Source organism: Hyposmocoma kahamanoa, unplaced genomic scaffold (genome assembly GCF_003589595.1).
Source record: "Hyposmocoma kahamanoa isolate Upper Pololo Valley unplaced genomic scaffold, ASM358959v1 64, whole genome shotgun sequence".
In the NCBI taxonomy this organism is placed as follows: domain Eukaryota; kingdom Metazoa; phylum Arthropoda; class Insecta; order Lepidoptera; family Cosmopterigidae; genus Hyposmocoma; species Hyposmocoma kahamanoa.
The window spans coordinates 22181124-22199101 of NW_020653852.1; the positions used below are offsets into that span (position 1 = coordinate 22181124).

Consider the following 17978-nt stretch of genomic DNA (forward strand, 5'->3'; position numbering starts at 1 on the left):
ATTGTTGAAAAAAGTGATGAGATATCAAGTCGAAATCTTAGAAATACACGTGAAAGTGTTACTTATTTGTTTTATTGAGTGATTGCTTTAGAATTTTAACCAAACAGTTTTGTTTACTTTTTGTTCAAAATGGATTGAAACAAACTATAACACAATGCATTAATATAAAAATTGGTATACAAAATAGGTACTGAGCGCGTGACCTTTTTGAATATTCACGCTCTTACGACGGACATTCATTATTAAAAAGAGGGAGACCCGCGTCAATGCCACCTGCGTGCCGTTCGTATTCTTCATCTTTTCGAAATGGGCACTTTGAAATCTTGTGCACGGACCATGACTATCTTTTGCAATAACAGTCGAATGGTAACACGACGGCTAACCACTGACAAGCTATTTCTCTTAACTTTTAGCAGAATACCAAACGTACGTACCATTAACACTCTATGGACTCACAACTGCATCTCAGTTTAAAATTAGCAGGCCTGGGGCCCTGGGGGTTTACTCTCGTTCTCATAAAACCAAACGACAATACCAAGTGTGAAGCTTCATTCACATCATCTGTTTTTTTTTTTAATTTGGTCGAGTATTACTTAATTGACAGTAATTGTTTCGGTCGAATGTCGAATGAAGAACGGGAGTAGACAAAAGTACCATGATTAAAAATACGTATGTGAAAAGGTTGAATAAGCGGAGGAAACTAAAGTATCCGGACCGTATCGAAGTGAGGCCTCTGCCTACTACAATGGGAGACAGGCTTTTAGGTGTACAATGATTCAAAATAACACGCGAAATGAGCAAGTTTTTTAACAAATATCTTTAGGAAACTTAGTTTTGGTTAAAAGAGATCAAGTGTCGTAAAGAGTTTGTATTATGTGTACAGTGAATGAAGGCGCGGGCCTCACCGGGGGCCGGGGCGGCGGCAGCGGAGTGAGGGGCGGCGGCGCGGCGCGTGGCCACTGCCCGCCGTCCGCCGAGTGGGCCGTCACCTCCATGCCTACCACCTACGAGCGAACGGGGACCGTCACATTTCCATTTCACACTATTTAAACCAATCATTGCTAAACGGTAAAGTGGGCTACGTAAAATAATAAATAAAATTGGTATTGCTAAAGGTAGAGTTCAACCGGGCTCCCAAACCAGAATTTATACCCCTATAACTAATGGAGCATTTTTAAATAGAAAACTATCGCGAGACTTAGACATAACTAAACTGACAGATAACTCACATATTTAAGTCGAATTTTTTCTGAGATTGTTTCGAAACAGTTCATGGTCCTGAATCATGAGGTTCGGCGCGCCAAAGCTCTGACAGTCGTTCAGTACGGGGGCGGGTTGCGGTGGCGAGCAGCTACCCTTGTTTGCTTTGTTATTATTAAAGTCATTATGTAGGATACGAACTAACCACATTCTGTCTGACATGCTGGCAGGGCTTGGGCGCGCAGTTTTCAAGTCACCGCCGCGGAAGCTCATAAATTTTTTTTATAGCCCCGCACTAGGGAAACCCTGTATCGCGGGTGCCATGGACATATACATAGACAACCATAAATTACACCCAAATTCACGTGAGAAATAAATTTTATAGCTTACATTTATTTCTCCCAGGAATCGAATCATGTAAGCATGGTAACCGTTCGGCCACGGAGGCAGTCAAATTAAGGAAGAAGATTGCCTATCACGGACTGGTTCGAAATATATCGAGCAAAAATTGGACTTAAATACGTAAGTTATCTTTTATACTCCGTCCAACCATTTACTTAACTTTTGATACATGCATGCTTCCGAAGTTCCGTAATTATTGACATAAAACCATAGACAAAAAATGCAATGATTCCAGGACTCTTTTATTTTTCAATTTTAGAGAAGCGACGTGCTCTTTAGCTCCGATATTTATCGAGCCAACAGATTATGTATCGAAGATTATTTAAGTTGATAAATTTTAGTACCCGTCTAATAAATTACAAGGAAATTAATAAATTATAAATAACTTACAACTTTTTATTGTTTATTATATTGAACGAGAATCATCAGTAAGTATTCATTCTTGAGTACACAAACTCCCAAACGTAACATCACGACTCTAATCAGACAATATCTTAACATATGATTACAACAAACTAGTGGAGTAATTTCACAAAAAATTATTGAATATCAATTCAATAAAAATTTAAAATACTGTGAATAGCGACATCTTTCGCCAGGACTAGTAGCTGTAAAGGTACTAACTGGGTGATAAATCTTTCATAGATTTCTCATAGATGGCGCTACGACTAAAAAGTCGTTGAAAAGCCAAAGACAAAATTTTTTTTTTGAACCCGCTCACATTCACGATTATACTTCTTCATAAATAAAATCGATTGTTACAAAAAAATCGAATCGGAAACGCATTAGGCATCACTGATGGATTAGAATTCGAGCTGTCAAAAGTTAAAAAATGGTTGAAGGACGGAGTATAGTTTAGTTAATAATGGAGTATTTTTTAATTAAAATTATTAAGTATAATAGTTACCAATGAAACATATAAATATCAGCAAAGCGGGGTCTAAATATAACATTCAAATTAACTTGCCTAACATATTTATTAATTTAGGCATTGGACATTTTTATTCATCCAATATACAACGCCCATATAACGTTTACAAGTTTTGTTGTTTAGAACAAAACGCTTGACAATTTTCTCCGGCAACTTAAACAGTGCTTCCTGAGCCCTTACAAAATACCACATACTAAGCACTTCCCTTTTGCCTTTTTCATTCAATGAAAAAAATTAATACGTATTGCAAATCATCCCTCGCCACTGATTAATTAATTAATCAAGTGCATTTTAAGCTAAGCACGATGAAAGCAAAACTTGTGATAGTCACAAAAATTTAATTCAAAAAGATCACTGTCAATAGCTATTTCAAGGATTCTCTGATTAAACCTGTAACGTATAAATTACAAAGAAAGAACTATTGACAGCAAAATCACGTTAAAACACTCACTTTGACACTGCCGTTGTCCTGGTCCACAACTTCGGATTCCTTCTCTGGCGAGCTTTCTATCAGAGCTTCTTCTAGAAGGTCAGACGTCTTTCTCTCTAATTCTGGTGTAGACAGTATTTTTAGTTTTCCTTTTTCTTCTTCTAGAAACTCTCCTGTAAGGCAAATTTAAAAAAAATCATCGATAAGATGACATTAATATCGATTGTTCATGATCAAATTAATTTCAAGTTGAACTTCTGTACACTCAGAAAAAAACTATGTTGGCGTGAGAGCGGACAGACATGTTAAGTTTTTAATGTCATGGAACTACAAAGGGAAACTTATTTTCTAGTTCGAAAAAACTTTGTTATAGGAAATAGTTTGTAACGTGACAACAAAAACTTAGTTATTTACAAAATTTTCTTTAAGTATACGGTGACTTGACCTGCGTCACTGCAGGTAAAACTTGATCAACGATTGCTTGCTAGGAGAATAAACACCACAAAGAAACCTACATGACAAAAGTAAGTTCGAGTTCTTGAATCGCAAAACTCACTTCTGAAAAGTCTTTGCATATCAAGTGCTGGCGAATATCTAGAATGTTTATGAGCTGATAAAAATACAGTACCTGTAAGTTTCGCTAGCGTGTCCGTCTTCTGTTCAACCTTTTGTGTTAGTTTTATTAATTCTTCTGTCGGATCATTTTCTTCTTCTTCCACTTCCTCGATTTCTTCTTCTAGATTATCCTCGATTTCTTCATCTACATTATCCTCTTCTTTTTCAGGTGTCATTTTTGTATTTGGTGTAATTTCTTGTGGTTTGAACTCTTTTTCGTCTGGTGTAATATCTGTTTCTGGCGTTGTTTGTTCTTCTCGTGGTGTTAATTCCTTTGGCGCAAGCTGTTTCTCAGGTGAAATATCTTTTTCTACAGTTTCAGGCTCTGGAGAAGGTTCTGGAGATGCTTCCTTTGGTTTTAGGATCTCTTTCTCCGGTGAAATTTCCTTTTCTACAGTTTTAGGCTCTGGGTAAGATTCTGGAGACGCTTCCCTTGGTTCTGGCATCTCTTTCTGAATTTCCAGGCTTTTCTCTTTGCAAGGTTCTCGATACTCGCTTGCTACGATTTGGACTGGCCCACTGTGTATGACTGTGCCGTTCGTGTATGGACGAGCGTGGTTATCCTGCACATCCTAGAAATATCAGAGGTTGTTACTCTATTGCGTTTTTCAGTTCAACTGAACTATTGAATTTTTGTTTTGGAAATAAAGTGTAACATGTTAATATAAAATCAGAGCTAATATTCAAGCCACATATTACTTTGGAGTACAAGAACGTTTGAAGGGATTAAATTCAATAGTTCATTATGTATATATATTAGTATTATGCAGTAGTGTGTAATGTCTAGAAATCTAAAATTAGCACTACCTCAACACATTCAAACAATAATTTAAAAACCAACTAATTCTATAAAGAAATTATAACTCAATGCATGTTGTGGCCAAAGAAAAACGCTATATGTGCATAAATAACTCACATATTCATACAGGTTGTTACATAATTATATTACACAAGTCAGAATGCCAGACTAAAATTTACTGTAGACGGCGCAATTATTCAGGTTCTAGAGCGATCATAAAAATGTATGTATGACCAGGGAACTTGATAATTGTTTAGCTAGAATTCTGAAAATATGTGGCGCATTGTGCAGTCAACAGCATATCGAGCTATACAATTTTGTTCGAATATCACCTGCAGTGCAACCGAATGAGATCCGTCAATGTCTAGCGTGATATGCTGCCAGCTGTACCTTCTATATTTCTTTTTGTTTTATTTTATATACATGATTGTTTTTTAACCCCAGGTATGATCTCCACAACAGCATTCCGTCGAAGACAACAAGATAAAATTATATTACCATAAAATTATAACACCATCTTATGTAAAAACTTGTGAGAACAATACTTCAAAAGAACTCTTTTGCAACAACCTGTATACGACTTATGAATTTAAAATAACACTTACAATGCTTCCTAAAAAGTGCTTCTAATAAAGCTGGAAAAGCAAAACTAACAAAACAAACAAAACGCAATATTTATGTTCTTAAAATTATGTATATTTACATTAACCAGCAGTTTATTTATAGTAATTAATATTAATACTTTTTTATTTATAATTTCAGTTAATTAATCCATTTTTTAACTTGTTAGTAACTTGGTAACTCGGGTACAGACACAGACAGTGGCGATAGGCGGTAATAAAAAATTTAAAAAAATAAGCCAAAATCATGCATAATAATAACACAAAAATTCAGGGCTGAAAATTGCAACTCAAAAGTACTGCTTGTAAATGTGAAACGAGTTAGTTAAAATGAATATAGATTTATGGGATAGAGATGTCCTATGGACATTAAAGATATGTTCGTCAGAAATGAAACCTCAAAATGATGTAAACGTATCGTAAAAAAGAAAAGGTGTCCTCAGAAAGAAAAATGTTGTCAAAAAGAAAAGACGTCGTCAACAAAACAAGGCGTCGTTAGAAAAAAAGGTGTCGTCAAGAAGAAAAGGTATTATCAGAAAGAAAAAATATCGTGAAGGAGAAAAGGACACCTTTCTTTCTTCGGAAAGATCATCTTCTTTCGTGAGAATAACGTAAACGTATCGTCAGAAAGAAAAGGTTTCGTCAAGAGAAATGTGCCATCAGAAAGACATGGTGTCGCCAAAAAGTATGATAGTCAAAGTCATTCAATATTTTAAGATTTTCGTGAATATACATCAAAAACCAGACAGCAGAGACCAGAAGCCGATAACTAATCATGTTTCATGAAAAATTTATAATACCTATTTAGTCAATATTTCTAAACACGATTTAACACAAATTTTAGAATAAAGTTGCCATTATAATAATTATTTAAGAAATAAAAAAAAAACACAAAAATCGGCAGCTATTTTATGTAAAATCAGGAATGTGGTACTGTATACTTGTTTCGTATCACAGAAATAAAAAGGTAGTATGTATGTCAGACACGTACAAATGGATTACACTTAAACCATTGTTTTCTCATTGTCGTTTGTTTTAAATCGAAATTGCTTCACGTAGTACCGAGAACGTTTAGTTTACCAATTATACGACGAATGGAAACTAATTACGAGTAATTTAAACAAAGCGACACTTTAAAATTTGATGTTAAAATCCATCTGTAACCAGTGCTGGGCAGTGGATTCAAACCTAATCGCAACCCGCCCGGGTTTTAAATTTTTTGGCGAAAAAGAGGCAATTCCACACCTTGCAATGATATGGATTATCACTATTAATAATAATAATGCACGTGTACAGCTCGCGAGCCTATCGCAAACGGACGCATTCGTCATATCTGTACGCACCCTGAGGTTCATTGTTCTGCTATTACAATTTTATGGAGGAAATAAATATTTTATTTTATAAACCAGAACAGGATACTGTGAACCGGTTATAGCTAAAATGCAGTAATATCAGTCTATGTAAATGGTAGATGCCGAGAAGGGACTAGCGAAATGCTGTTTGGTTCAACGTGTGTCAGAGCAGTGCCATTCGGTGACCAATGGCAACCGGTTCTTCGTTTAGCTGTCCAGAAACATCACATCATGGTCAATAGATATATGCCATGAGTACAGAAAGTTTATTCTGTTCATCGTGTCATAGTTGAGTAAATTGCATTGTCTTGATATACGGCAAGAGGTGTACCACCTCTTGCGTATATCAAGTTATGTCTGGCTCTAGTAGTAGTGATGGGCTATTGTTACTAAAAAAATATCGATAAAATCGATATTTTCCTATTTCCTGTCTTATATTCGATTGTCGATTTAGTCGTCTTTACCGAAAATAATAGAATATTATTATCACTAATGTATGAATGTTACTAATTTAGTAATTACTAATTACATTTTCGGTGTCTAAAAAAGGTATTCTATACCATGCTACGGAACGTAAAAATCCTATCATATCCTATTAATTATTTAGTACCTTTCGATCCTATTACTATTGCGGTATTTGATCAACAATCAAAAATTACTAACTAGTAGATAAGTAACCATTTCGATTCACATTCGATATTTGATCAACAATAAAAAAGTGAAGTGTAGTAACTTAATTAGTAGCTATAGTTTGTCATTTTTGAAGACGGAGTAAAATGACACTTGCAGGTATGCCAGTTCTCATAAAATTTTAGCCATGTAGTTGTTGTCGACAGTTTTATCGATAGATTGTGAAAGAAGGCAAAATTTGAAATTGTGAATGTTACGACACACGTTCTAAAGATTACTAATTGCGTTATTGTCTTCTTCATTCTTATTTCGACAGTTGGTCTACTAGGATGGAAATCGGTTAAAATTAAAAACTTTTAAATATGTCTGCTCTTTGTATTTTTAATAGACATAGTTCTAAATGCAGTGAAGGTATGTATGGACTTACAAAAATTGCCAATTCATTTACTTTAAAAAAAATATCAAATGAACATGTGCCCAGCAGTTGGACGAATAATAAGCCGATAATGATTCAAATGAAACAAATTCGGACATTTATTGCATAAGCGTAACCAACATGCACTCGATAATCGATAGAATATGTATCGACTACAAACACTAGCTTCTTGCAAACGGGCAACACTTTTGCACAATGAACTGTCATTTTACTCCATCTTCAAAAAAGACGTATAACTGATATCAACGATCGAATTATTTCGATTATGTTTATAATTGAATAATTTGATTATTAGGAAATGAAACTATTTTTCCGGATTTCAGTCGCGTATATTTGTTTTTTCAAACAAACCAACGTTTCAGGCCCTTTACAGGTCCCATGATCACGATTGACTGAGGTGGTAATATTAATGCAAACCACCCTATTTATATTACATATATTTTTATTATATTATTATATGTTTGAAAAAACAAATATACGCGATGTAAATCCGGAAAAATAGTTTAATTTCCCAAAACCTATTCGATTATTTTTAGTAACTATCGCCCATCCCTATCTAGTACTGCGTAGTTGTCATAAAAATTTATAAAAGTGTCATGGGTCAAAGAAAGGCTGTTAAGAACGAATAAGGTTGTCATGAGTCAAAAAAATGGTGTCATGATGGCCAGGAAGCGGTGTCATGCAATGACCTGTGTCTGCTGGTTCTGCGCGTAGGTCGCCTCCATCTGTTGCTGCACCTCGGCTACCAGGCCCGATATGGCCGTGACAACTGCACGACAATCACTAAACGTTAATAACTTTCATTCATATTTTTCTTTAATATCTTTTTATTGTCCGTTTGTATCCTCGATTAATTGATCGTTTAGTGACGCTTCACGTATTCAATACCTGTTCAAGTTAAACAGGATCCTGCGGCTTTAACGCCGATATACAAAAAGAATTTTGATTTCAAATCACAATTCCTAATTTGCATCAAGGAAACAATTGAAGTTCAAAATTTAATACAAGAGCAAAATAAACGAGCATCAATCTCTTTAAAAAAATTGTTTCATAAAAATAATCTAAGGAGAGGGAAACGCAAATACGTTACAAATATAGAGTTCAATGAAAACAAACGAAGGACGGATGCAGTCGACGACCATGCCTGTGAGAATTTGGTTCTTTGCCAACAGTTAGTTGTTACTTATAGTTTACTATAGGGAGATTATTGGATAGTAGTTTATTGGATTTGGTCATTTCTTTCAAGCGAGCGCTGGTAATCCAATAGGAGAACGGTTGCTTCTCGAATGACGCTTAGAGTCCCCGTAACGGCAAGTACCTATATGACTTACAATTAGTGAAATGAATGAATGAATGAAATATTCTTTATTGCACATAAAGTTAAAGTGAGAACACATAACTGTAACTTACATTATAAAAATAATAAGTTAAGGTGCAACAGGCAGCCTTATTGCTATGTAGCAATTTCTTCCAGGCAACCTTTTTTTTTTCTTTTTCAGCCGCCACTGCCCCACTACAAGCCAAGATCTCACATAAGAGCCTAACTCGTCACGCCATCTCCTTCTAGGTCTTCCACGTGTCGAAAAAAAAGTACTGACAAATTATGTAATGTACTAGTATAAGTACATTTCGACAGTTCACAACACTGGAAACCATGATGGCCTCGCAAGGACACTGCGGGCGCTGGATGAGGTCTTGAGTTCGTTTCCCCATTAGGGCCCGTTTCCACTATGTCGTGACAATGGAAGTCCGACGATAAGTAAATCGTTACGATAAAAATGTGACGACAGATAATCGCAACTTCAAATGATTCTGTTGTGCAAACGACAAGGCGGCTGTCGTGAACCGATAAATTGTCACGATCTAGTGGGAACAGCTAGACCCGACAGTCGTTCAAAAAACGTCCACGACACAGTCACGACAGATAGTCGTGATATGGGAACAAGCTAGACGCGACAGTCATCCAAAGATAAATAAACGTATGTAATAATGTGATATAATAATTTAATGGTATGATATTATACTGTAATGTAATAATTGAATATAATTAAATAGTGTGATTTATGAATTTAGCCTTCTGCTGTGCCCTTACAGGGCGTTACATGTATACCATCAATTAATGTTCCATCTTAAATTTGTAATGTGATATGAAATTGAAACGTTAGGACATAGTGGGAACGCGTCCTAAGACCAATTTGAGAAATGAAATTTTGTAAATTGGTTCTGGTTTCGGTCTTCTAAGTAGTGCAGTGGCTCTGGTACTCATAGTGAAGGGAATTCCCTAAGTTGAGACCAGGTAATGGATGTGGTTGACAGGAATATGGCTTAAACAGTCCTTTAAATGAGACCCGGGCCCAGTAAAGGAACGTGCAATGGGATGATGATGTTACTTTCTTTCAAGTTATTGTGACGAAATGAAAATAAAACTGAGGCCCACTTGGGGTCGTATTCTAGAACTCTACTCAATGCTCAAGTCAGGATTTGAGTATGGTTTAAAGCACTCGAAATCATACTCAAGTCCCTACCATTAGGGTCGTATTTCCAGTGCTTGTGTTTCCAGTGCAATCCTGACTTGAGCATTGAGTAGAGTTCTAGAATACGACGCTTGGTATTGCTATAATACATCGAAAAGAGTCAATGTCTTCGACCTAATAGAGAGAGTTCTTTAAACCTGATTCCCAGCGGGGTCAATGCAAAAAAAGTAACTTTTGTATATTGTGATTTCCATAACACTAGTGCTTCAGTTACTCACTTTTGGATCAGAGAAACGTATGTGAGACACGCTTTAAATTTTGAATAAACAATAATGTAAATAAACCTCACTTATCAAATCGTTAAAGAGAAATAGTTAACGAATAGTGTTTTTTTAATTCGCTCTGAAGTCGGTTAATAACAAATAACCGACTTCAAAAAAGGAGAAGTTCCCAATTTATCTGTACTGATTATGTGTATGTTACTCTATTACTTTCACATTTGTGGACTGATTTCGATGATTATTTTTTTGTTTAAAGGGATACCTCAATAGAGGTCCACTTCAAATTTGAAGAAAATATTTCATCTTTTAGGGAAGCAAATCAGGGGATGATTCCGGTTTATTGGATTTCAACCAATTTCAACAAAATTTAAACAGATGTAATTCCACAAGGTTTTAAGGTCGGTTTTTTTAAATAAAAATGTAAAGGTAATTTGTTCTTTGTAAATGTTTTTCGAGGCAAAGTAGTTAATCAACGAGCCTTCTTATTAAACTTTATAAAGAGCTTTCATATTTAACAAAACGTTAACCGACTTCAATAAATTTTGGCATATAAATGTAATTCTAACAATAATAAATAAAATAAAATGTTGTGGTGACCTAGATCTGATCTGATGATGAAAATGGCAGACAGACGAAAGTAACAGTACGTAGCAGATGGTGACCTGAAACACAGGGTGTCCCAGTTAGGCTCCAGTCTCTACAAATTTCCCTGTATGCACTACTGTTCTGTCATTTCAATTGTTATAAATTTGTGGAGGAAATAAAGAATTTACTTAATTAAGTGTTTTATTGAATGTCAGTATGTTTTATGACCATGATTACAATAATTTTTTGTGAAACTACTTCACTACTTTGTTATAATCATTACTACAATGGAACACTTAGAAAAAATTCCCTCGATCCGGCCGAATTCGAACCCACGCCTTCTAGCAAACCGTGCCAGACGCTTTGCCAACTAAGCCACAGAACGAACCAGTGGATCTCACGAATTTTTCTATGTGCTTGTTGTCAGATCTGGTTTTTTTTTGGTTGCTAGAAGACGTCGATTCGAATCCGGCCGGATCGAAGGAAAAATTTCTATCTTTGTATTAATAATTTACTTACTTACTAGCTACCTTTTGATTGGGTGCATATGATTTGTTTTGACGAGGACTTCCATACGCGTTTCAGTTATCGTTGACGAGACCGTAGAACGAATACAGTGAAAGCAAACTTTTGAGGTAGGTTTTTTTTTATAAAAAAGTTAGAATTATTCCTATTAGGAACTACAGGGTAAAGACTTACGAAAGTCTAGTTATAAAAATAAAACATACTGTTATCAAACACAGTCTAATATTATTTTTCTAGCCAGGCACAATCGTCAAATGCTCCGGGCTACGTCACCATGCACCGCTAGCGCTAAGTAGGGACACAAAGCACCCTGTATACGACACGCGATTGGCTGAAAACTATGTCTGTCTTTCTCTTTACTTAAAACATAACACCGTATATGTAACTTACGAATTAAATTTTAAGAAACAATAAAAATCTGTTTTAAAATTAATTTATTTAAATAAGCAATTATATGACAATTTAACAGAGAACGTAGTGGGATTGAAAATTGTTCAATGGTAAAATAAAATAAGGAGTAGCAAATCAGAATGTAAATAAAACAAAAAGAAGTAACAAATTGCATCCTCAACAATAAAATGGTGTAATGCGAAAAGTAACATTTTTGAGAAACCGACAAATTTGGCTGGATTTGAAACTATTTCTTTTTATTTAAATTGTTTTTTTTTTCTTTATTGTGTCCGACGTCTGGGTAAAGGGCTCTCTTCTCGATTTCCACAGCTCCCGGCGCATTATCAGACCAGTCCTTTATACACGCATCCAAGTCATCCCGCCATCTCCTTGATCTGTCTCGTCGTCGCAGGTCCTTCTACCGAGTATCCCGATCCATCAAGTAGTTGTGTGAGCCCATCTCCGTCTGGCAGTCCTTTTCTCAACATCAGCTATGCGTGCCTTCGAAAATACTTTTTTTTTCTCTCACTCTCTCTCTCTCTCTAGTCGTTCACTCAAGTCTGAGTTTCGTGGTCGGCGTCGTACCTACTTCTGAAACGGATGATCTGCCTCCATCTGTTTCCATCCAGCGCGTCTCTTACGACCGTGTGAAATTTGGAGGACAATCAGTCTTTCACTTGGACAACAACAAGAAACAAGATGGACCTGTTGATGCACGACCCCGTAATCGCTTTCCTCCGGGTTTCCAACTACAATCAGTTTCTTCAAACTTTCACCGCTTCAGCGCAGCAGGTGGTCGAAATATGAAAGAATGCGTTGGTAGCGTATAGTGAACAACCGAACAAAAATTTTGATTTTGGAGCTGAGGCAGGGTTGATGCACTGGTACTTTAAGCGGTATTTTCAGCATTCGTCTCCAGCATTCTCAGCATTCGTCTCCAGCACATTTTGAAAATTTTTTTTTTTACTTGACTTAAATCCGAAAAATAAAAAATAGTTTCATTTTCAATGTATAGCAATCGCGAAAGCCTAATAATTCGATATGACTAAATTCCATTTAATATGAATACATTAACTTTATTTCTCCCGTTATTCTTTTTTATATTAATAAATTTCGTATCAAAAACACAAATCCCTCAAATTATTGCTGTAATTTTATAACTTTGTATTTCATTGGTTAATTCTTGTGCACCTTGTATGGTGAACGTATGCGTCTAATTGTCTAAGACTATTTTGTGTTAAGTTGATGCAGTATCTTTTACGATAAATAAATGAATTTTTGACAGTTTCCTAAAAATGTTATTTTTCGAATTGTGTCACTGTATTGTTGACAGTGCGATAAATGCTTTTATTTAAAAAGATGTAACAAAATAATTAACTACTAAACATTCAAACAAATCTCTACGATATAGAGACGTGAATTTAAACAAATATAGCTGCGGAACTTGCACAAGCTGATCACTTCCTAAAGAATAAAGAACCGGCAATAAGAATGTATCTAATTTAAATTTAATCTTAGTGAGGTAGACAACAATTAACTTTTTATCCACAGACTAGAAAAGGTAAGTAGATTTTGATCCCAGATTCCACAGAGTACAAAAGAGAAAGAGAGACAAAGTTAGCGGAGCTGGAGTACCGCGTTGTGCGCCGCAAGTTGTGTCACAATCCGCTGCATGGCGCGCTCTGTCTCCGCCAGCCGCGCCCGCAGCGCCTCCAGTTCGATGTCCCCTGATTTATTGCAAACCCCTAACTTAGACACCCTCGATATTCCTTAATACGTTACAGGCTGGATTTATTAAACAGGTCAGTCGATATACCCGGTTTAGCAATTCACCTGTTTCATTTAAATTCATTTTATAACCATTGTATTTTACAAGTCTGCAACATGCGCAGGTTAGGGGCAGGAACGTTGATAACATAAAGTGCCCTTTTTCACGTATCGGCGTGGGCAAATTGAAGGAAAAAACTTATTTACATGTTCGATTCAGATTTTTCTATGTTCTATGTCATGATACAAATAATTCCTATGCGTCAACAGCGTACGTTAGGCCCTTTAAGGTGGTTTTCCACCGGCGAGATATGACGAGACGAGAAGAGACGAGCATTGAAATCTTGCCGGCCTATTTCCATCAAAAATGGCCATTAATAGCTCGCGCGAGAAATCGTGTTTCCGTTGCAGAGTATAATAACGCAACACACTCATGGCCCCGCACTAGGGAAACCACAAATTACACCCAAACTCATATATAAATATAAATGTAAGCCATACACACATTTCTCCCGGCCTGGGAATCAAACCCAGGACCTCTGCGTGGCATTCCAGCTTGGTAACCGTTCGGCCACGAAGGCAGTTAAATATAAGTATAATGCTGTACGTAGGCAGTTATACGGCTCAATATTACATCAAAAAATATTTCAATTCTCACCTCGCCCATCCACGTCAATCCAGACCATTTCCACCGATAACCACATTGATCTAGAGAAAATTGAAATTTTGTCATACAAATTTCAATCCACGTCTCGCCTCGTCGCGTCTCGCCTCGCCGATGGAAAACCACCTTCAGAGCCGCCTCAAATCGGAGCGCAACTGTTATTTTTTATCCCAATAAATATTCTGCTGTCTGTTTTTAAACGAAATTAACCTTATTGTTGCGAAGCTAAGTTACACATTGAAAAGCAAGCTGCGTTATTATTGGCCTTCGAAGACATTTATATTTTATTTAATAGGAAATACGTTCAATACTATAAAGCATTTTGAAAAGGACGCGCAGAGCGGCGCCGCTTGCTGCATCTTATTCTTTTTTTGTTTAAAGAACCTTATCTTGTAGAAGATAAAATTTATGTTCGTTTTAAGCCAGTGCAGCGTTGCGTTTCTGCACCAATTTGAGGCAACCCTTTATTGTTGTAAGAAATACCACTTACCGAGTATTTTTTGTACCATCCCTGTCTAAATTTACAATGGTACTCTTGCATAAATAGCCCGTTATTCACGTTTTATTATTTGGTAATAAAGAATTATAAAAAATAACAGGATAGATTATCGCTTTTCATTCGTGTGTCGACATAATTAATAAAAACGTGCGTTATCGAAACTTTGTACTTACTCGCGTCCCGCTCTTTTGGTCCTGCGTGCGTAAAAAAGGCAATTTTTAATTGGTCCTGCGAGCCGGATGTTTTTATAACAAGACTTAATAATAATTAGCTCTTATCATGGATAATATTATTATAATTCCTTGAATACGCAACAAATGCTGAGTACAAAAGTTTGTTTTAACATATCCATTGTTCGGAAAACCATCAAAAGGAATGTAAAAGGTCATCATCACAAATTCCACTTATATTATATTAACCACCAATTTCTTTAACTTCAATTGAACGTAAAGCGTGAAACACACTGACAGCGGGTGCGAGTCGGGCACGTGTCGGGCCGGGAGCACGGCGGGTATAATTCCATGTATTTAGGTATATGGACGTCAACACACAACGCGCGGGGGTGAGACGGGCACAGGTCGGGTCCCACACCCGACCCACACCCGTTCTCTGAGTGTTTCATGCGTAACAATCTTACGGTCTTATGCAATACCAGTCGATAGTCTTCCAAATCATCAGAATCGGTTTGACTGTTGCTCTGAGTTATTAAGTGAGACCTGCACGCGGAATGTCTCACGAAAGACTGGTATGTTCAAAAAGGAGAACAACCACCAGTTCAAGTTGATACCCGTGCGAGTGGCACCAGGGGCCATGATTCGGAATAGCTATCATATCACTTAAAAATAATTACTACTTAAATCTATTGTCGAAGAATTGAACAAAATTCAATGTCTCAACTTACTTCTCAATTAAGATTCAATGACGAAGGCACCACCTCAGTTAGATATGTACAGTATACATAATTTGCTTAACAATTTGTGCGAGAAAAGCAAAACAAATACGGCTCAATTTACTATGAAATGTAAATTTTTCTGACGAAATTGTACATAGCATAATGGGATTATTCCCATCTGATCCTCTGCAACTGATCCACCGTCAATTTTAAATCCGAACTGATCCACTATATATTTTGCAACTTCCAGCGGATCCCCTCATTATATTTGTAAAGTAAGTACAATCAAGAGAAAAAGAAGTTTTAAAATCAAATATTCATTTGTTGAGCAATTGTGGTCAAGTGTTATAATTATCACAGACAATCAAATTTTGTTGTGACAGGTCATTAATATTTACATATTGCAAATCACAAGTAATAAAAAATCAGTCTCAAGTAATATTTAAAATCTAAGTTTTTCTTTGAACTTTTAAGTGATGAGCAATATGCACCACGTAATAATTCCTTGTTCAAAATGTATTTTGGTATTTTTTTAAGAAAATAACAAAGGTTTAAAGATATCGACCTTTAAAGTACAGTCAATATTGTTCATTTGTTATAAACTAAATAAAATACAGTACAACCCTGAAATACATTTTCTTGTTGACTGTACTACATACAGTACCTAAAAATAGCTTGTAAAACCAGGGTATCAGGTGAGAATAACATATTAATATTTATTCTTGATCCCGTGCAAAGGGGATCCGCTGGGAATAGCAAATAATATAAAATAAAACGAATCCACTGGGGATCGGTTTTATGCGCTCAGATGGGAACTTTAAGTCATTTAACGCACAAACTAGGAACGATACGGTAGCCGTGGATATTTCCGAGATCTGTTTTTAATTGACTTCAACAAAGGAGGAGATTCTCTATTCGACTGCATGTTTTTTTTGTAAGTATATTACGCGATAACTTCGGCGTTTATGAACAGATTTTGATGATTTTTTTTTTGTTGGAAAGAGGGTATCTCAATAGTGGTCCGATTTAAATTAGAAGACAATATTCCACCTCTAAGGGTAGCAAACTAGGGGACGAATTACTTTTGAGGTCTGGCTTTTTTTTGTACTCTGTACTGAGAGTATTGACTCCTAGTTTGTACGTTACACAACATTTGACGTTGACGATAAGTTCATTACATCGAGTATATATGCTCGATGGTTCATTATGATATGGTTAGAAAAATACGATTCCATTCTGTTACGCGGCAATGTAAATTGAGCTTAAGTGCATGAATTTTCTGTGATGGAATCCAATTATCAGATTTATGAGTGAAACACATGTATACCAATTGCTTCGGACTTATGTCCAGCGCCCTGATGACCATCCCATACCTCCATCACGCATAAGCTACAGTGAAAGTTGCATATTTATAAATATGAGCCAGTCTCTTACCTAGTCTATCCGGGGTGGAGCGCGAGTCATCTCTGAAGACCCGTCGCCTGAATTGCGGATCCGAGGCAATAGAATCGTACGGCACAGTGCTGGAGCGTTTGAAGATCAACTGCAATAGACCGGGTTTTTTCAACACAATGTTCCTGGACAAACTTGAATTTAGGCTGCTAACAGATGCATGCGTCGATCTCGGCTGCATATTTGTACAATCGTTTGCATATTTAGGAAATGAAACTATTTTTCGGGATTTAAATCGCGTATATTTGTTTTTTCAAAGAAACCGACGTTTCGGGCCCTTTACAGGTCCCATGGTCACGGTTGACTGACCGATGGGACCTGTAAAGAGCCCGAAACGTTCGGTTTGTTTGAAAAAACAAATATACGCGCCTTAAATCCGGAAAAATAGTTTCATTTCCTATGTGTAACAATCGCGAAGCCTAAGAACTCGATACGTTTGCATATTTATTTTATCGAAATTCATTCAAAATGAAAATGATTGAGTTTAAAATAAATTATGTATAGGTAATCATGTATAAAACATTTTTTAATTACCACGACGTTTCTATTGTAACGTCCATGGTCTAGAAGGCACTGAAATACAGCCTTTCTTTTTAGAGTCAGTTGAATTACTTAATATGAGATAATGAAATTATGTTTGTAACAATGTTGCATTTTTCATAAGAAATATAATTTTATATAGCATTATTTAATATTTTGGCAGAATATACTTTAAATATGTATTAATTAACAATAATATAAATTAACTATTTGCTTTCAATTTTCATTATTTATTTGTGCAATAGGGTTGTCACTATACCGACACACAACATTCACGACATCCGGCGACTTGTGTGTCGGTCTAGTGACAACCCTACACAAATAAATAATGTAGGTCGAGTGCGGGTAGTTGACATTAGCCTCTTTAGTCCATGACCATAACCAGAGACCATGGACGTTGCAATAAATCCGAAACGTCGGGGTAATTAAAATATTAATTAAATTTTTATTGAATTGATATTCAATTATTTTTTGTGAAATTACTCCACTAGTTT

The 17978-nt window shown here is 36.0% G+C and overlaps 1 protein-coding gene across 1 annotated transcript in view; it reads right to left on the reverse strand.

Annotated features, from left to right (window-relative positions):
• Positions 1-17978, reverse strand: part of LOC113231117 (probable inactive protein kinase DDB_G0270444) — a 63128-nt gene that overhangs the window by 6542 nt on the left and 38608 nt on the right. Inside the window, exons 4-9 of the mRNA XM_026465288.1 lie at positions 16927-17069; positions 8105-8184; positions 3592-4150; positions 2985-3136; positions 906-1004; positions 435-444 (exon numbers count right to left, since the gene is read on the reverse strand). Of these exons, the coding sequence (XP_026321073.1) occupies positions 435-444; positions 906-1004; positions 2985-3136; positions 3592-4150; positions 8105-8184; positions 16927-17069 (1043 nt within the window). The remainder of the gene's footprint in view (positions 1-434; positions 445-905; positions 1005-2984; positions 3137-3591; positions 4151-8104; positions 8185-16926; positions 17070-17978) is intronic.